We start from the raw sequence: 21,391 nt of genomic DNA, 5'->3' as shown, positions 1-21,391 counted from the left end.
TTTTGAAAAAAAAAAAAAAAAAAATCAACATTTTTTTTTTCAAATTTTTTTTTTGGACCTCCAGAAATGTATTAGGCATGATCGCGATCGCGAAATTGCATGTTTAACTATGGAGTGTTTTTTGTCTCATTAATACTCAATCAAAAAAAAAAAAATCGAGAGAGAAAAAATAAAAACAGAGCAAAAAACTTTATGTCAAAAGCAAACAAATAAAAATCGAGAGAGAAAAAATAAAAACAGAGCAAAAAACTTTTATCCAAGCAAAATAAAAAGTACAGAGATAAAAAAAATAAAAACAGAGCAAAAGAAATGTAACCACAAGCAAAAAAAATAAAAGTCCAAGCAAAGAAATTCAAACAGCAATCAAAAAATATATAATTGCAAGCAAAATTATAATTATAATACTAATAAAGAAAAAAGAAATCGAGAACAAAACTTTTAAACTCAATATTTGCAAGCAAAATAATAATAATAATGAAGAAAAAAACTTGAGAACAAAACTTTTAAAACTAAGCAAACATATTTAAAAATAAATCAAGCAAAACTTTTGTGTGCTAAAACAAATTATTTGAATGTGTTTTTCCAGTTTGTGAAATAAAGTTATTTTTTGCTTTTTTTTTTTTTTTTTTACTTTTTTTTTCTAAGTTTTTGGTCTCGAATTTTTTTTCTTTGTTTGCGATTCATTTTCTGCAAGTTCAAGGTCAGGAGGCGTGTCCCAGAGCCTTCTTCATGTAACACGCCTCTCCATTGGTCTCTCGGGGTCTGACCGGGTCTGACCGGGTCTGACGGACAGGGCACTGCTGCCGTGTGCTGCAGTAGAGATGGGATTTATGGCTCTTTGAAGTGAGCCGGATCTCTGGGATCCGTTCCTTTCAAAGAGCCGTTCAAAAGACTGGCTCATTCGAGTTACTAGTTACTTTGTAGATTCTGATCATAATTACAAATAACTTCAACCCTATACATGTTTTCCCACCACTGTTTCATTAGAAAGGAACGGCTCGGCGCTCGCTACTGTGAACCGAATCATATCGTTCATTTCAAAGAGCCGTTCAAAAGACTCGATTCGTTCGCGAGCTTCCCACCTTTACAGCTAATAGAGCTATGCTAGGCTAGGCTAGCGTTGCTGCTGCTTGGACCCCACGCAGCCTCCACCGCCGCTTAATTCGACTCCAGACGAGTCCACAGTCCACTCTCCACACAGAGAGTCGATGCGTAAGTATGATTTTAGTTGGTTCGCTTTAACTTTATCACATTAAGTTGACTTTATTTCGTTAAATGATAGTTTTTACAGTTGGCCGCTGGCGCTGCATGTGCGCTGAAACACATGTGTAGCAGGTGCCGTCTTCGCCCCGTGTGTTGTTGCAAACTTTACTAAACTTATGTTGATAGAATAGTTCTTCTGGAAACCCAGTATTAGTACTGAACATAATCACGACGAAGTTCTGCTGCTGTACACTGTACAGTAAGGACCATACCATACACTGTAATCACCATAACCAACGCAAACTACACTGTACCATAAAACACTGGTTCCCAAATGCCCCCCGGGGTCCCCCAAATGCCATTAAATGGGGGCCTAATGCATTTCAAACTGGAACCAAGTGGACCCTATCATTTTTGCTTTTCTGTTAAGCATCTGTGCTTCGTTTTCCCCCTTTAAAGCACTTTGAGCTGCATTTCATGTCATGAAAGGTGCTATACAAATAACGTCATTGATGATTATTATTATTAATCCATTTGTAGACTTTGTTAATGTAATTAAGCGATGTTAATCGTTTTTACAATATAAGTGTGGATCCTAGAGGTACCATTTAATGGTGGTCCATACTAGCCTATTGCATGTCAAACTGGAACCAAATGGAGGCTAGCCCATTTGTACACTCAGAATTAAAATAACGTAGATTTTACAATATAAATTGTGATCCTAGAGGAAGAAATATCCTTAAAAGGGGTCCATAGACTAATGCATGTCTAACTGGGGGCCCTTGAAATGAGAACCACTGCTAGAGTCGTGAAAACCTTCTCTAATGGGGGTCGCTGGCATATCTTTTCAAATGGGGTTCCACAGTCTATTAAGTGTCAGTTTGGGGGATCTTTATTCTTGACATGAAAAGGTTTGAGAACCACTGCCCTATAAAAGTGCCTACTGACAGTCTTAACCAAAACGCTTTCGTAGCCATGCCATGTATGTATTATGGTCTTGCCTTTTCGACAATAACTTTTCCTTGTATCCATGGCAGAATGCAGAACCGACCAGGAGGCAGTGTCAGACCACCCCAGGCTTGGGTATGGATAATGTATTCATTCACACATACATCTGCTCATCATGTGTTCCTAGTGGGGCAACAGAGACTGTAACTAATCATGCATGGGTTTTATGCTCTGTGCTCTCATTGTAACAATTTTAATTAACCGTAGTGATTTGACTGTCATTCCAGTTTGACGAGCAGCCAACCCATAGCGGAGGCAACCGGCCTGTGCCTGGTCACACTCCTCCGATGCACAGGTAAAGATACGCAATGTTGCTATACGGAAAGTACTTGCTATGAATTTCATTTAATGGCTTAAGCTTTCTTAATAGCATTAGTGTTAATTAGTGTGCTGTGCAGACGTGACCCATGAAAAGTTCTCATTTTGTCTCCTTCCAGAACGCAGATGAAGCCAGGAACGACACAGCCGGGCAGAGTCAGACCACAGGCTTATGTAAGGACAGGTCATAGTTGGGCAACAGAGACAAATTATAGTTATGCGTGAGGCTGTTGCATCGTTATAGTTTAATTAACCTATGCGACTTAATTGTCATTCCAGCTTGATGAGCCATCAACTAGTTACGGCCTAAGCGGGGCCAACCGGCCTATGCCTGGCCACACACTGATGCACAGGTAAAGATCAAGCTGTTTGTACAATGTTGCTATACAGAAGTGCATTTAATGGCTTAATGACTTTTTTTCTATTGATTACTTATGCCTTGCAGACATGGAGTTCAATTGTATTATTGCGACCGTAGGTCGCAGTTACTTGCACACTATCCAAACCTCCACCGGCTGTCCCTCCGTCACTCCCTCCGTCACTCCCTCTGTCACACGTCACACGTCACACTTTTGCCCTGCTCATATCTCTGCAACCGTTGCCCCGATCCATGCCAGATTTTGCACACACACTCCTTGCCTGCCAAACTACAACCTCCAAGGACCCCCGGAGTTTCGGGGACCCCCAGGTCCCTGGGGGACCCCCAGGTGTAAAAAATTACCAAATGTGCAAAAATGACCAAATGACCACCCCAACGGGGCTGCTCACGGGGCATTCCCGGGGACCACCCACTCCTGGTGCTCCAGAACGGATGCAAAAGTGGTGGCGCCCCCAGTGGAGGACCCCCTGCCACTGCAGCTCACATAAAATGCCGTAACTCGGGCTAGGAGCGACCGGGAGAGCCGGGGCCGGTACCTATTCGTCCGCCTTGGCGGCGAGGAGACCCCACCCCTCATTTCTCACATGGCCCTCTAGCGCCACCATGAGGCCGATTCAGATTTTGCCCTAAAATCACGAAAATCACTACACAGTATGTCTACACTCATGTCAACAACATGGATCAGGAAGATTTTGGAAAAACACATTTTTGCTCTATTTATGGAGATAAGCGACCAACGGTCGCTTATCTCCCGATTAGGGAGTCTTACTGGTTTGTATTTGTCACATTCTTAAGACAAAAATAAAATTGTTAGAATGAATTTCCCCCCTTTGATTCCGGATGGGGACCCGAATGTCCTAGGAATGTGACAAATACAAAAAATGCTATTGTCTCCAAGCCATGACTAAAATTTTATTTCGGGGGTGAACTACTCCTTTAAGCATTCTTAACAGCACTAGACTAGTGTTAGTGTGGGGGGGGGGGCCTTTACAACAACTTCTCATTTTGTCTCTGTGCAGAACGCAGATCGAGACTGGATGGCCACAGGTACCGCCGGCCAGTGTCCGACAACAGCCGCAGGTAAGGATAATGTGTTCATTCACACTGTGACTTAGGCCTGTGGTGTCCTAGGGATCATATTGTGGCAACAGAGACAAAATCTAAATCAGCGTGAGGCTGTCACTCGGCTTTATGCTCTGTGTTCTCTTGTTGACAGCATTTGTATTAACCGTTAACAACGTAACTGTCATTCCAGTTTGACAAGCAGTCACCTGCTGACATTCGGCGCCTCATGTCAACGATCAGAGCCAACCAGCCCCAGCATTCTGAGATGCAGAGGTAAGGAAATCAAACTGATTCTAGTCTTATACAATTTGCTATAAATGCATTTAATGGCCTAGTCATTATTAACCAATTTAAACCCGGAAACCCTATATAACTATAACTAAACCCTATATAACCAGTAAGACTCCCTAATCGGGAGCAAATAGGGCAAAAATTTGTTTTTCCAAAATCTTCTTGATCCATGTTGATGACATGCTGTGTAGGGATTTTCGAGATTTTAGGGCAAAATCTGTAGGAGTTACTGCATTTTATGTGAGCTGCAGTGGAGGGGGTCCTCCACTGGGGGCGCCACCACTTTTGCATCCGTTCTAGAGCACCAGGAGTGGGTGGTCCCCAGGAATTCCCCGTGAGCAGCCCCGTTGGGGTGGTCATTTGGTCATTTTTGCACATTTGGTCATTTTTTACACCTGGGGGTCCCCCAGGGTCCTGGGGGTCCCTGGAGCTCCGGGGGTCCTTGGAGGTTGTAGTTTGGCAGGTAAGGAGTGTGTGTGCAAAATTTGGCATGGATGTTGTGGAGATATAAGCAGGGCAAAAGTGTGACTGACTGACTGACTGACTCACTGACAGACGGACAGCCGGTGGAGGTTTTGGTAGTAAATGCGATCTACGGTCGCAACTAACTATTGTCTATGGAGCTGGAGCTACTCTCTTGTTCCAAGCTAAGTCCTCCCCCATGCGGGATCTCACCATATCTGTGTAGACAACACCCTGGTGACGTCGGTTCCATATCTGTAGACAAAACCCTGGTTACATCACCTAAAGCTCTCCAATTGATCCAAAATGCCACAGCACGATTGGTCTTCAACCAACCAAAGTTTTCACTTCTCCCCCCTTCTCCGGTCCCTCCACTGGCTTCCGGTTGCTGCCCGCACAGAATACAAAACACTGATGCTGGCCTTCAAATCCTTGAAAGGTCTGACACCTCCATAACTCCAAAGCCTGATTGAACATTACAACCCCCTTAGTGCACTCAGAACAGCCAACACAGGGATACTGACAGCACCAGCACTAAAAACCGCAGGACAACGATCCACTCGTCCTAGGCTTTTCGCCCTATTGGCCCCCAAGCTGTGGAACAAACTCCCAGCTGCACTTAGAACTCCAGACTCATCCCTAAATTGTGCCATGATCTTAAGACTCACCTATTCACACTCCACCTTAGCCATCAGATTTGCCTAATATTTCTCTGCATTTGTTATATGATGATGTTGTATTACCTGCTTGTTGTCCAACTGTTTTCCTTGATTAGCCTATGATTTCTTTTCATCTGATGTATGTAGACGTATTACCTTGCTTATTGTAAGTCGCTTTGGATTAAAAGCGTTTGCTAAATGCTTAAATTGTAAATTGTGCATTATATAGCAACATATATTTTGTTATCTTTTGAATGTGTGTGTGTCTCTCTCGGCAGGAGGAAAACAGTCCTTATACATAGTTCCTCTTCAAGATGAGTTGGACCTTACGCCGCTGGCACTTGATGCACCAGAATTCGCCATATTCGCCATGATGCCAAAGGTGAAATGCAAGCATTGCTCCACTTGCATGCCGCTTCATGAGTTGGAACCGCATGATAAGGAGTGCAAAGGAGAGTCATCTCACTCAGAAACTCCGGTAAGAAAAATTCACACTTTACCCCAGGCTTGTGAGAACAAAGCTGTAAAAAGTTGACATCTGCTTCTGACTGCAATCTGTTTCTGTTCACGGATGACTCGGCTCTCCTAGTCTCAGGCAGAGATATTGAAATGCAAGCATTGCTCCACTTGCATGCCGCTTCATGAGTTGGAACCGCATGATAAGGAGTGCAAAGGAGAGTCATCTCACTCAGAAACTCCGGTAAGAAAAATTCACACTTTACCCCAGGCTTGTGAGAACAAAGCTGTAAAAAGTTGACATCTGCTTCTGACTGCAATCTGTTTCTGTTCACGGATGACTCGGCTCTCCTAGTCTCAGGCAGAGATATATTGCAGGTTGAAAAGGCCCTTAGACAACATACTCTCAATTCACCAAGGTAAAACTGAATGTATCCTCTTTGGATCTAGTCAGAAACTTTGAGAACTTCATAATTAAAGTAGGTGACACTGTGATGGCAAGAAAAAAAAACATCTGCTACCTGGGTTGCATCCTGGAGGCTAACCTATCCAGTGAAAAACTGACTACCAAGGTAATCAATAAAGTCAACCAACAAATTCCTTTTTTTGCAAAGGGTTGCCCCGCTGATCAATATTAAATCTCGAAAGACCCTAGGAGGTGCTCTTATTGGGGCCCTCATTGATTACGGAGTCCTTGTCTGGTATCACGATGCCCCAGCTGCCTTAAAGTTAAAGCTCCAAACAGCTCAGAACAAACTAATTAGGGTTGTGCTTGGTCTTCCTCCTCTGGCCCACCTTACCGATCATCACCACGAAAACGTGGGATGGCTGAAAGTAGCTGACTGAGTACAGCATCTTGCAATGGGCCTGGTGTACAAGATGCACTACACCTCCAAGATACCCTGACAAACTACTTCCTAAAGGTCAAGGATGTTCACGATCACAACACCAGAGGCAGCTCCACTAATCATCAACGTAGATTTAAGACTAAACAAGGCTCTAACTCGTTCTCCTGCTATACCATCAACATGTGGAACGCCCTTCCACAAGCCTTAAAGGAAAGCAAATCCCTAGCCTCCTTCAAAATTGGTATGAAAAGTCACCTTCAGACAGCTGCTACCCGTGACTTGTAAATTGACTAAGCCCCCATGCTCCCCCCACCCCTTTTTCCTGCCTTTTTATTTGATGTTATGCTCTTTCTGCTTTTGGAATTGATGTTATCCTAGATAAAGTACTATGTTCTATCCGTCTGTCTTTCAATGTAATATGAGATACTTAAAGCAGGCAATCCTTTTTATATTAAACAACTTGAACCCTAGTGGCCATATTCTGATAACTGTAGCCAAAAATAGCAGATCTACAAGCTCACAACGCCTTGCGCTGCGGGGCGTTATGAGCTTATAGATCGGCTATTTTCGGCAAAGAGGTTTTGTGTAGAGGGGAAAAAGGGCAAACTAAGTAGAGTAAAAGGTAAAGTTTATTAGCTAATGACAGCTCAAGTGGTAAAATATCTGAAAACACAAACTGACATGAATCCAAAATACACTGATTGTGCTGTCAAACGATGAAACTATATGGAATCTATGAAAAGGTTGTGGGGGTCCCTGCTTCATCTCTTAACCAAGGGGTCCTTGGCCTGAAAACATTGTAGACCCATGACTTAAAGAGTGGTTCCTGTGGAAATGAGCCGTAGAGCTTTCTAGGATCTCCTTTTGGTTGACCTTGTACTTGTACCAGTGTACCAGCAAACACATTCTTCAATCAACCAACCAGTTCTTAACCGACATTAACAAATCTACACTTAACATTTACTGTTCACTCAGGATGAGGAGGAGGATGAAAATGAGGTGGTTTGCATGCAAGAGTCCAGACCATGTACCCCTGTAGAGTCACCTGCTGCTCAAGGACCTTGTGTTGGGGAACCGGGGACCAGACCAAGTGCTGCTGAAGGTGTACCAGGTCCCAGTGGGCAACAGCTCCTTGCACAGGTACATTAAAAACACATTCCTTTATTTTTATCAACCATGTTGTCAGTCTGTTAGTAGAACGTTTCAATGTACAGTGTGTTAAAATGCACGTATATACATATAGTATGTGTAAACAATGATGTCAATGTCCTGATGTTCATACATTTAGTTAACACTAGACAGTAGGGCCACATTCACACAGCCATGATTTACCGCGATTAAAGCTAAACCTGAAGCGTATTGTCAGACAGACACAGAGTCGTTGTCCACAGCACATAAATATATGTTCTCCTTTGCATGTGGCTTTACATATTCATATTTTGCAAATAGAAACTCTGTGATAAACAGATATCTTTCGATTCCTGAAACGTATGAATCCTAATCCCAATGCAGCAACACAATACCCAAGCAGCCTTTTTTTCATCAGAATTCCCCACAAAGAAAAACAAATGATTCTATCTACTATCTATCTCTATTAAAATACAAGCATGCCACAATGGAGTATACTCCTACACTAATAGGGGTAGGCATATACGTGAGAAAATTAATGACAAATTATTGCTGCCTACTGTACTGTGTATGCATACGCGTGTGCGTGCTGTGCAAAATTTGGAACAGTAGGGCTCACGTGAAACTATACGGTGTGTGCCAGATAGTGATCTGTAACCGTTCTGTGTTGTCTGGCACAGTAATTTGTATTTGTACTATTGGTACAATTGGTCTTGTCGAGCAGATACAGTACATTGTAGTATTTATTGGCATTAACCAAATTGTTTTTATTTTAAGGTTTGAAACTTGTTCTTTTAGAAGATGATTCTGAACTCTCTTCCTTCTCATCCTTTCTAAGATGCAGAAGACGTGCCTGCAGGAGATGGAGATACATGCTGAGATCCTGGAGTTGGCTGGAAACGCTGCCTGTGACAACAAGAAGACCCGTATCATCCCCTGTCACCTCCAGCTGCCTGTTGGAACGACAAGGATCTCAAGCAGCTGGGTGGAATGACCATCGCTCAGGGTGGTGTGCTGCCCAACATCCAGGCTGTTCTTCTCTCCAAGAAGACGAGAAATCCACCAAGAAATAAATCCTGTACCTAGAAATAAATGCCTCTGTGTCCTTGTTGTCAGCTTTCCCTGATGAATAATAATATTCTTGTTGACACAACTTGACAGACACCACATGTTTATTCTCCAGTTGTAATCTACTATTTTTGCTATTACTCATAATTGTCACTTTGGGGTTCTGTTTTTATATTGATATTTATGTTTAACTTTATATTGTATTAGTACGGCAGCCACTGATGTGACAATACCTCTATTACAAAATAGACTACTGGAAATGTCTTGGACCCAGAAACGTTTTCTATACATAGGCGTATTTTGAGAAAATGGGCCTGTTGTGGAATTCTGGATCAATCAGTAATCGATAAGGCAAGTAGGAGACCAGACAATATTCTATGTGGTGATGGTTATGCTTTTTGTACATGATATCATGGGGAGAAGTACAATAACACATGTCGGTGGTACGGTAGTTCTGCCAAGAGAACAGGGGAGAGATCATAGTTCTACTGTTACTGTAGCTGCTTCCATGGACTGGCTGAACCATATAACAAGATAAGCTGTTCCAAAACAATAGCTATGAGGCATATTGGAGACAACTAGGCAACCTACTGTACCAAATATAATGTATTGTAGAAGTATTATAATTGAAGGTAAATATAGAGGTTAGATATAAGCAGCGATATTATTGCTTCTGCAGGCCCCTGGCACCACCATGCAAAAGGATTCCCCTGAAGCATTAGTTCTCAAAGTGGCTTCTGGGGACACCCAGGTGTCCTTGTGGGAGTTCCAGCAGGTCCCCAGCTAAATGATAGTTAGGAACCAAATGGATCCTTATGGGTCTGTAACTCGGAGTGTACTGCTTCTACAATATAAATCTGGGTCTCGGGGGGATAGAATGCCATTAAATGGGGTCCATAGCCTAATGCATGTAAAATGGGGGTCATTGAAATTAAAATGGTTGGAAATCAGACAAATCTTCTCTTACGGGGGTCACTGGCATATTTTTTCAAATGGGGGTCTGTGGGCTAAGACTTATTTATACAAAGTCAAAATACAATGAAATACTTCCTCAGCATTATACACACAAAAACATGGTCATAGAGGTCACCTTAGCTGGAAGATCATTTGTCACTTCTACCTCCTAATATTAAAATATTCAAAACATGCCACTGTCATTAAAACTTAATTTAAGGTTTTAAAATACCTGCTAGATGGTCATAGGAATTATAGATATGCATGTATTTTGAGATAATCATGCATTATAATGTAGCATACCCTACATATAAAGTGATCTTATTCTGAAAATTGTTCCAAAGCCAGCAACGGTCAGCAGTTCAATTGTTATCAAGGCATTGAATGTCTTAAAACCACAAAAAGTATACCCAACGCATACCACACTTGGTTCTGTTCAAAGTGTATTTGCCATGAAGTGGCTAATTATGCTTATCATGCTCAACTCTTAACACAGTGGAATCTATTTTGGTAATAGAGGTATGGTCACACGCCATCCTACTGTACAGGGCATTGTGCCCCTCAAACCAATGGCAAGACCTGAGGCCACAGTGGCCTTAATGCCCCAGCTGACTGTAGCACTTCCTCTTTCTTGTCAAGTACAGTAGACACCAGTGTCTCCTTCTTGTCATGTAGAGTCTTTTGTTGAGATTCTGAAATCTTAACACATGGATCAGATTGTAAATACCACCATTTATCTATTTCACTGCAGATTACAGTAGGTTATCATTCCTAACCCTTAAATTCAACAAATTATTTCAAACTGGCCTTCTTGCCCTGGCATTGGCCTTTGTGCCCTAAAAAACAAACAAACAAAAAAACACCAAAGGCCAAGTGACCTTGCCTCTAAAATGAGCAATTCCAGGCCTACTACTCTATAATATATATATTAAGATAAATGCTGACAATTGACCTGGACCAATAAAACAAAGTATAGAACACATTTCCCACTTTTCATTTGTGATTATCCTCAGACCTGCATTCATAACATTCAGCCATAACTAAAACACTTTTCAAGATACATGCAGTTTCTTAGTAATAGGTTTGACTTGTTACAGAGTGAGTCAATGAAGAAGCTGTATGCTTTCAAATAATGTATTGGATACAGTACACTTAATAACATAGCATGTATTGCAGAGAAAACTGCTCTGAATAGAATTCACAACCATTACATGTGGTCAGTGTCAAATGATCAATAGGGACAATAAACTGAGCACTAAGCCATGCAATCTAACAATAGCCTACATCTTTTGAAGTATATAATTGGTATGAACATGACGGGCTGCATAGACATGCCGCAGGGACATGCTTAAGAAAAGTCAGCTTGTATAAAATGTATGTACAGTATATTGTATAGATGGGAATAGAATCAACCTTTTAAATTGAGAGGGTAGGTGGCTCTTAAAAGAGCCTTTGTGGGGTTTGTATGAAGTATGAAGCAGATGTATTTCTTGGCGGCTTTCTCAGAACCGCCTGGATGTTGGGCAGCAATGGTCAATCCACCCAGGAGCTGCAACAGGCAGCTGCATGGAGGTGACGGGGGATGATACAGGTCTTCTTGTTGTCACAGGCAGCGTTTCCAGTCAACTCCAGGATCTCAGCATGTATGGGCATAGTTGCCTTTACGCAGCAGCCTGTGGACACATTGTAATTTAACAGTAAAGTGTTTTTGATTGATTTATTTTATTAGACAAAAATGGAGAACAGTATAAGTATAGTCAATACATTTGAAATGTAGTACAGTACAAGTACAGTTAAAGTTAAACACCCTGCCTAAAAGGAACATCTCAAATAAAACCCTTTACAGTCTTTTTTTTTTTTACGTTGAAAGCCCTCAGTATTTAATTCATGGACATTCATGGAGCGTATTGAAGCATAATTAATTACAAGAAAAATACAGTATGTTCAGTTAATGAGTCAACATACACCAAATCTCTTTTCCAATAATAGTGGATCTACAAGCTCACTATGTGTTACGGGCTTGTAGATCTGCTATTTTTGGCAAAGTGATTTGGTGTTTAGGGGAAAAGAGCAGACAAGTACAGGTCCAACACTATAATGTGTAACTAAACAAATATAAAATGCAATTAAAATCAGTGATGACAGTGCAGACAAACACGTCATCTATGAATAGTTTAATTTGCAACACAACTGTATAATTTATACTACTTGGGGTCATTGCTTCATCTCTGAGCCAAGGGGGTCCGGACCTGGCTTGAACCCTTGGTAATGCATGCAACAAGTCTGGCCATTGTGGCGCTTGCCTTTAATAAAGCGTGTGCGTCATAACCATGTTATGTATGTTGCATCACATGTATAACTGTGTCTACGCTGTGTACATTATGAGAGCGGACCAGACTAGACTTTAAAATCGTCATGTACCTTTTTCTATGCAAACTTCTAATAATGTCTTCAATCAATCAAACAATGCCTAGGGTCGGAGACTCGGAGTAATGAGAGAGTATGAGATCTCGCACTTATGGGCAGTCCCCCTAAATGTCCATGGCCTAAAACTGTACACATGTACCAAGTTTTATGTATTACGTTTTAAGGAATAACGAGCGATGCCACCAGAGCGTTAGCTATGCTACTTAGCTACAAGCTAACGCTAACCATGTAAACAACAGAAGGAGGCGGCGGCGCGCAAACATATTCATTAAAAACATATATACTGTACGCTGGCCCCGTCTCCTACGGTAGGAATACTCGCATACTGTACCTGGAAAATCATGGCTACTTTTCCGACGCACACAAGTCCTCCTCCAACACTGTACGTCGCTTAGCCTAGTAGCAACCAGGTGGACTGCTTGAGAAGAGAGTGAACACTGCAGCACACGGCAGTGCCGCCTGATTATGGATCCCACTGGGAAAGATGGATGGAAACGGCACGTCAGACCCCAAGTGACCAATGGAGAGGCGTGTTACAGGCTCTGGGACACGCCTCCCGACCTTGAACTTGCACTTGCTTGAAAACAAATCGCAAACAAAGAAAAAAAAATCGAGACCAAAAACTTAGAAAAAAAAGTCAAAAAAAAAAAAAAAAGCAAAAAATAACTTTATTTCACAAACTGGAAAAACACATTCAAATAATTTGTTTTAGCACACAAAAGTTTTGCTTGATTTCTTTTTAAATATGTTTGCTTAGTTTTAAAAGTTTTGTTCTCAAGTTTTTTTCTTCATTATTATTATTATTTTGCTTGCAAATATTGAGTTTAAAAGTTTTGTTCTCGATTTCTTTTTTCTTTATTAGTATTATAATTATAATTTTGCTTGCAATTATATATTTTTTGATTGCTGTTTGAATTTCTTTGCTTGGACTTTTATTTTTTTTGCTTGTGGTTACATTTCTTTTGCTCTGTTTTTATTTTTTTTATCTCTGTACTTTTTATTTTGCTTGGATAAAAGTTTTTTGCTCTGTTTTTATTTTTTCTCTCTCGATTTTTATTTGTTTGCTTTTGACATAAAGTTTTTTGCTCTGTTTTTATTTTTTCTCTCTCGATTTTTTTTTTTTTGATTGAGTATTAATGAGACAAAAAACACTCCATATTTAACCCCCATACCAACCCATTCTTTCAAACATGGTAGCCATGTTTGTTTACATCTTAAGAAAACATAATGGCCCATAAATCATGAATGCCTGAACGGATTTCCAAGCGGATTTTTTTGTTTGAAAGCTGTGAACAGCATCTACACACGTGGTGCATCATCTAGGCATGGGCGTGCACTTTTTACACAATTGCACAATTACATGGAAGTCTATGGTAACCATGGCAACGCGAGACATTGAAGAGAAAAAATCATTGCAACATAATTAAGTGTATCCAGAAGATTACTAACAACAATTTCAGATGGACAGAAGGACAGACAGACAGTGTGGACACTGGACAGACAGACAGACAGACAGACAGACAGACAGACAGACAGACAGACAGACAGACAGACAGACAGACAGTGTGGACAGACAGACAGACAGACAGACAGACAGACAGACAGACAGACAGACAGACAGACAGACAGACAGACAGACAGACAGACAATGTGCACAGACAGACAGTGTAGAGCAGGGGTAGGCAACCTTAAGCACGGTGCCAGCATTGGCACTGGGGCAGAAGTGTGAGAGAGAGGATTTTTATTTTAAAATCAAATACTTTTTTTAAAACGTGGTCAATTAAATGAAGTCACCTAATTTACAGCACACAATTCTACATTGATTAAAACTGTGACTGGGGAGTGAGTTGGGGAGATGGGTGGGTTATTGCGTCTAATTGAGTCTAATGATCGTTATAACAATATCCTTTACCAATAAAAATAAAAAATATGTCAGAATGTTTGATGGCGTGTCATAATGTATGTTGACATGATGGCACTATGATGACTATCTAGGAAATAAAAACATGGCACTTGTTTTCAAAAATGTTGCTGACCCCTGGTGTAGACAGACGGACGGACGGACGGACGGACGGACGGACGGACGGACGGACGGACGGACGGACGGACGGACGGACGGACGGACGGACGGACGGACGGACGGACGGACGGACGGACGGACGGACGGACGGACGGACAGACAGACAGACAGACAGACAGACAGACAGACAGACAGACAGACAGACAGACAGACAGACAGACAGACAGTGTGGACTGTGGACAGACAGACAGACAGACAGACAGACAGACAGACAGACAGACAGACAGACAGACAGACAGACAGACAGACCACCTCAGGTATTGAGAGGTTCTGAGCAGCAGCCTTGCTGGTGTAGTTGACAGGCAGACTGCAGTGGTGATCTGGCATGCCGGCTGTGAAGTTGTTGAGCAGGTTCTGGCTGGCCATGAACAGACCTGGGATACTGATGAGGCACACATGGACCCACTGGAACCTCCCGAAGCCCCCTATCTGGCCAAGAGCAGTGGTTCTCAACCTTTTCAGGCCGGGACACCCCAAATAATCCTATTTTAACCGGGGACCCCACCAACCTGACGAGCACTAAGAGTTGAGGCATTACATTTTGTATAACACGGTTCTATTGTGAAAATTGCAGATCTACATGCTCACAACGCCTCGCGCTGCGAGGCGTTGTGAGCATGTACATCTGCTATTTTCACAATGTCTGCCTCTAATATTTGACAATTTGGCCAATGTTTAACATTTTAGAGGTATTAAAAGTCCTTAGATTGCCACTTTAGAAATGTGCATATAGGCTACCCTCTATACACTTAAACTTTATGTTGGTTTGTTTACTTTTGAGTGAGAAAACACTGTTTCACATTAAGGCAATCATCTGGGGACCCCCCCCCCCCCAAAAAAATAATAATAATAATAATAATAATAATTTGGGGACCCCCCTGGGGGTCCCGACCCACAGGTTGAGAACCACTGGCCAAGAGGATTGGATGTGTTCATATATGTGTTCATATATTGTATTCTAAACGTAGATAGATAGATAGATAGATAGATAGATAGATAGATAGATAGATAGATAGATAGATAGATAGATAGATAGATAGATAGATTTATTGACTGATTGATTGATGTCATCAATATTAAGCCCATATCTGGGAATGCCCATATATGGACATATTGTGTCAGTCTCATGTTAACCAGTGTGGTGGTCATGACACAAGTCGCACTTGCAAAAATAATTCCGTCCTTGTCCATTTTATGCCCATATATGGAGATCCCCAATGTCATCAATATTAAGCCCATATCTGGGAATGCCATTATGGACATATTGTGTCTTTGTTGTTTGTTCGCTTCTCTTAGTGGTATTAGTAGTATTAGTTAGCATTTAAACTGTCATTGATAGCCAGGTAGATCTACTTACCTCCTCCAGTAGGTCAGCAAAGCCCATCTCTGTGGTCACCTCGTTTCTCACCAAAATGTCTCCTGAATATGTTTTAATCCAAACATCCACCTCTTGGATGGCAAGAAAACACAAGACCTTAGAAAGATGTATCCATCTTTTGGCCAACTTCTGCGGTTTTCTTATTGCATGCGAGCAAAGTCTTTAAATATTAAAAAGATAAAAATAAAAGATCGGTAAAAAGAATGAATGGGGAAATGGTCAGTAGGCTATGAACTCGCAATAATTTAAATTTCATTCTATTAGTTGAACTATCCATTTTAAGTTTTACCTGTAAATCCAGCCTGCATTGCAGGAAGTAAAGAATGAAGGAAAAATGTTTAACAAAACCTCACTGTTTTATGTATTTATCAATACGTTACTTCTGACAAAAAACTAGAAATGATAATGCCGGATAGGCATAATGTTGTCCGAGTTACTAACTTTGGATGAATAAAATAGTCCACTGCAGACTAATAGTTTAAGCCTGAAAATAGGGTTATCCTTCACAAACGAAAGTATAAAGTATAAGATTGTAGCAAAAAGAAGAAAAGAAAATTGTTTTAGTTACCCAGTGATATTCAGCCTGAGCCTCTGACTCAAATGTATACTTGACCAACTAAAAACACACACACACACAGACACACACACACACACACACACACACACACACACACACACACACAGACACACACACACACACACACACACACACACACACACACACACACACACACACACACACACGTGTCGGAACAGTGCCTGCATGTTCAGCAGAACAGTCAGAAAACGCCATTAATACGTTAAATAGTTACAGTGGTAACATGGTGAGTGAGACGTGTTCTTGTTTTCCTGTTAATGGTTGTCAAGACTCAAATCTCAAGCTGAATGTGTGCAGGTTTATGTCGTAGCCTATTAGGGCTCGCTCTTCCAGCTGCTCTTATCTCTCTATATTTGCACATTACACATTTTGGAGACAGAATGCCATTTTATGTTTGTAGGCAGGGGCGTCACAAGGGAGGGGGGGGGGGGGGGGGGGGGGCTGAGTTACTATGGCCCAAGGTGGAGGGGACTTAATTGTTTTATACTTTAACTATTGAAAAATAGCAGATATACAAGCTCACAGCGCGGCACCGAGCTTGTAGATCTGCTATTTTTGAAAAGTCGTGAAAATGTGTGCAAATCTGCAATTTCTGCCTCTAATATTTGACAATTTGGCCAATGTTTAATTAAACAGTCCTTAAATTGTCACTTTAGAAATGTGCATTTACCCTCTATACACTTAAACTTTATGTTGGTTTGTTTACTGTTGAGTGAGAAAACAATGTTGCACATTAAGTTAAGACCACCCAAAATAATATGGAGGGTAACTTGGGGGTCCCGACCCACAGGTTGAGAACCACTGCACTACACCACTGAGTACAAGGGTCAAAATGTAAGTTAAAGATTGCTTTTTTTTTTTTGCAGTATGGAAAATAGTTTACTAAACTGCTCAGGCTGAGCTTGTGTTGGCAATGTGTGAAGCAGACTGTGCTATTATGATGTCAAGAATAAAGGAAGTTACACCACATATCAGATACGTAGGTCAGTGTTTCTCAACCACTGTGCCTGGGGACCTTTGGTGTGCCCCTGAGAAGGGTCAAGTGTGCCCCTTGAAACTGCTTGAAAGCCAGTATTGCATTTATCATTTTAAAAATGATTTAAACTAGTAAAAACAGCAGATCTACAAGCACACAACGCCTCGCACCGCAACAGTGCACAGGGGCACATTTTCAAGTCTGTCGCACAACATTGTCTGATGAAGCAGGGCTTTACTTTGCGAAGAAACGTACACATTTGAAACTTGGAGATACAAGGTTTCTTCCCGACAGTGTGACGATATTTACACCGCCGTATTATGTAGGTGTGCCCATGGAATCTTGGGACATGAAAAGTGTGCCCATGCAGAAAAAAGGTTGAGAAACACTGACGTAGACCACAGACATCAGCCAATCATTTGTATTGGGGGCGGCAGTGGCTCAGGGGGAGCGGTTCCTGGTTCGATTCCCGGCTCATCCTGGTGAAGTGTCCTTGAGCAAGACACTGTTGAACCCCTAACTGTTGTCCATGGGCCACACGAGAAGTTGCTCTCGTAAAGGTGGCAAAGGTTACCATGCATTTTTTTAAAAGCTCTATATCTGTAGATTATATTTTGGTATGATAAGCCTTTCTGAGACACAGCTAAATGGGTGTTATCAGCTGCTAGAGTTGGTCTCCCATTAACTTTATATTACAGGGAAAAAAAAGCAAAAAATAAATTTGCTTTATGTAGCATATGAGGGGTCAACTAGGGTTTTTTCATGATTATGAATCCATTGCAAGTATTTGTTTTTCACAAAAACATTCATTGGGCTATAAACGGCCCCCACAAGACTATGGTTTAGTGATGAAAAGTGATGAGTCATCACTTTTCACACTTTTGTGGGGGCCGTTTTAGCCCAGGGAATGTTTTTCGTGCAAACACACTCTAGTGGCTGATAACACCCATTTAGCTGTGTCTGAGAAAGGGTTATCATACCAAAATATAATCTACAGATATAGAGCTTTTCAAAAATGCATGGTAACCTTTGCCACCTTTCCGAGAACGACATCTCGTATGGCCCATGGACTACTGGTCCTGATGAGCCTCGCATGGTTTCCTCCGCCATCAGTGTGTGAATGGGTGAATGTGAAGTACATTGTAATGTAAAGCGCTTTTGGATATATAAATGCAGTCCATTAGCCATTTACCATTATTGACAGACCACTAATCGAATGGAGTGCCCCTGTTATTCACTTGTTAGTCATTTACATGTAGCCTCTGTTTGTTAAGACTGATGAAGATGCACTGAACGTTGAGACTTCTATCACTTTTTGTGGTCACATGTTCAGATACTGGATTCTGATTGGCTTAAAACAGTGGTAAATCAGTCAACAACCTTGAGTTGGCGCATGGACCCCACCCACTGTTGTGTTGCAGTTGTAACATTGCAAGTTACAACTGTGTTTTCTTTCATTTATATGGTAGAAGTGGTAGAAAAGCAATTTACGATTTGAGGGTCGTGGGTTGTTTGGCACTCGGCTTCGCCTCGTGCCACAACCCTGAAACAGCGGTAAATCAGCCAACAACCCACTCCCTCTCATTGTAAATGGCTTCCTTTTTGTACTTTGCACAGCGCTGCACAGTGCTTGTAGATCTGATATTTTTTGAAAAATCTTGAACATTTGTGAATTGAATATTTTGACCCGATTCTATAAATGTCTTCTATATCCTTCTTCTATATCAGTGGTTCTCAAACTTTTTCATGTCTAGATCCCCCCCCCCCCCCCCCCCCCCCCCAACGTGTATTTGGCCGCAGTGAAAATATCTGTGACGCGTTGTGAGCTTGGAGGTCGGCTATTTTCGGTGCTTGATACCACACTGAACAAAGCATTATCAAGTCAATACTGGACATGTGGCGTAATGGCATGGATTTCTACACAGAGAGGGCAATTCCTTCAACATAAGATGCTGCATTCACGTTCAGGAGATTTTGGAAAAGGGCAATTCTCTTGAATGCTGCCTTCAGGTATGGCATGGAAAGAGGGGCATTTGCATTTTTGTCACCACCACCATAGTAAAAACTGCATTCATGGTCTGGAGAGGGCACTTTTTACAGACGGATAAAAGGGCAGGGGCTCAAGCCCCCTTTGATGTCTATGTGTGCACGTGCCATGCTCCTCTTTAGTTTACACTTGGAAAGGGAGGAGGCCAAGCACAGAACCCTGCTGGACACCGGTCAAGGGCCAAATTCCAATGTCTCATCTAAGCCCTGCTAACTCATGTCAACATGGTACACCCCCCTAGTGGTGAGCAAAGGAACTTCTGGGGACTCCAAAGGGAACAGAACAGCACTTTAGATGAGTGGTTTATTCATGACACTTTACATCACATTCGTAATTTGATAGGGTTTTAAAAACCCAAGGGCCCCCCCTAGTGGCGAAAATAAATTGTGTTTTAATATGCCTAAATAAAAATAGACGCCCAATGCGCCCATATCTACATAAATTCATACTAGGATATTATATGTATTTCCAATATATTAGGGGTAATCATTTTAGTTTGCGCTTAAATCGCGCAAAGACAACAGACCCGGGCCCCTTTCATCAGGGCCCCCTTGATCCGAAAACCCATAGGGAATAAGGTCTAATTTCACCACTGATCACATTTAAAACTCTTTACTGTCCTTATTTACAGTCATTGCTTTAAAGGCTGTGATTGTTGATTATTATTATTATATTTACGTTAATCAATTCGTTTTCATTTCTGTTTAGATTAGGGTTTATAATGTAATTCGTTTTCAATAGCATTTCCATATTCTGTATCTATTTTGCACATTTTTTTTCAACTAAATATATATCTTCCATTCCGTTTCCTTTTGAACAGTGAGAAAGCACAACTGTTTGTTGCAGAGGCGCCAGCAGGGGTAAAATAGTGAGGGGACGGTATTGTGGACGTGGCCAGATGATGACGTCATGACCGCAAACAAACGTACACCTCAGAATTTTGTTAAGTAACTATAGCCTATGTGTTGTTATGACAATTATTATAAGTAGCTCTGGATAAAGAATTTAACTTTCAAGTGTCGTTTTCACAATTGTTTTATCCTGCTGTTCTTATTTCAATATAGGCCTATTATCTTCTGCAATCTCGCATCATTGAAAATGAGGGTATATTTGAGAAAATAAATTAAGTTTAAATTAATAAAGTAAGGAAAATTCAAGCTTACTGTATGGTGAAAGTTAGAAGAAGTTAGAACTCATAAATGAACTGCTCTGCTGCTGCATCGCACTGATGAGAGTGAGCCAACCGATCAGAAAGGCCGTCAGTGATTAAAAAAATACTCACATGTTTTACTGAAGTAAAAGTAGAAATACTCTGTTAAAAGTCCCATGTTCAAAATGTAGGCCTCCTGGAGTAATGACGTTTTGGGTAATCAAAATGTAGGCTGTAATAAAACGTAGCCTATAGTAGTAGTCATTATGCAGAATGTCCCATTTGATTTGACAGGTTTTCACAATTGTTTGTATAAAATATTTTAGCAGATCTAAGCTCACAATATGCGTCACATTGTGAGCTTGTATCTTCAAATAGACCAAATGTAGGGCTGAGGGCTGAAGTGGTTAATATGCCTTTATAATAATCGAATTCGGGACTATAGCGCCGTTTGGGGGAAAAAAGAGAGACAAAAATACAGAAGAATAGGTCGATAGCATGAAAAGTGGGGTGGCAGTCCGGTCCAAAAAGACCCGGCTCCGGCGCCTATGGTTTGTTGACTTTCTAACTGCGATTCATGATTGATCTGGAGGATTCCCCTGCTAACACTATGAACTGTGGGTAATTCCTTTGCCAAAGGCTGCAAATGTTCGGACTTACGGAAAGTCAGATTTACATTGGAACAACCCTCAAGCCCTTATGCCCCAACGTGAACGCACATGTTGATTTTGGCTAAGTCAGTGAGTCAGCAAGTCAACGGATTGGAATTGGCCCAACTTAAGTTTAAGGGGTTTAAATACATAGTAACACATTTCACACAGACACCTTTTTTTACTTAAGTTATTTTTTTTATTTGAAGGTAAAATATGATATATGATGGTAGTTTCAGGACATCA

The 21,391-nt window shown here is 41.3% G+C and overlaps 1 protein-coding gene and 3 long non-coding RNA genes across 4 annotated transcripts in view; 2 read left to right on the top strand and 2 right to left on the bottom strand.

The window, feature by feature from the left end:
- Nucleotides 1–15,730, bottom strand: part of LOC308286370 (solute carrier family 22 member 6-A-like) — a gene marked incomplete at both ends in the record, with an annotated part of 41,436 nt that extends 25,706 nt beyond the window's left edge. The window contains 2 exons of the mRNA XM_080727366.1: nt 14,596–14,775; nt 15,704–15,730. Coding sequence (XP_080583492.1) covers nt 14,596–14,775; nt 15,704–15,730 — 207 coding nt within the window. The remainder of the gene's footprint in view (nt 1–14,595; nt 14,776–15,703) is intronic.
- Nucleotides 1,724–2,882, top strand: LOC308287843. Its single transcript, XR_013962159.1, has 4 exons — nt 1,724–2,286; nt 2,439–2,506; nt 2,649–2,703; nt 2,809–2,882. It is a non-coding gene; the product is annotated as an uncharacterized lncRNA (long non-coding RNA).
- On the top strand, nt 3,900–5,858 carry LOC308287844. Its single transcript, XR_013962160.1, has 3 exons — nt 3,900–3,988; nt 4,164–4,246; nt 5,664–5,858. It is a non-coding gene; the product is annotated as an uncharacterized lncRNA (long non-coding RNA).
- Nucleotides 10,960–13,407, bottom strand: LOC308287845. Its single transcript, XR_013962161.1, has 2 exons — nt 12,598–13,407; nt 10,960–11,512 (listed from the first exon to the last, which is right to left on the bottom strand). It is a non-coding gene; the product is annotated as an uncharacterized lncRNA (long non-coding RNA).
- Nucleotides 15,731–21,391: the final 5,661 nt, after the last annotated feature.

Source organism: Nannobrachium achirus (assembly GCF_963921795.1).
Source record: "Nannobrachium achirus genome assembly, chromosome: 6".
NCBI lineage: Eukaryota > Metazoa > Chordata > Actinopteri > Myctophiformes > Myctophidae > Nannobrachium > Nannobrachium achirus.
This window is presented reverse-complemented; position numbering and strand designations above follow the sequence as displayed.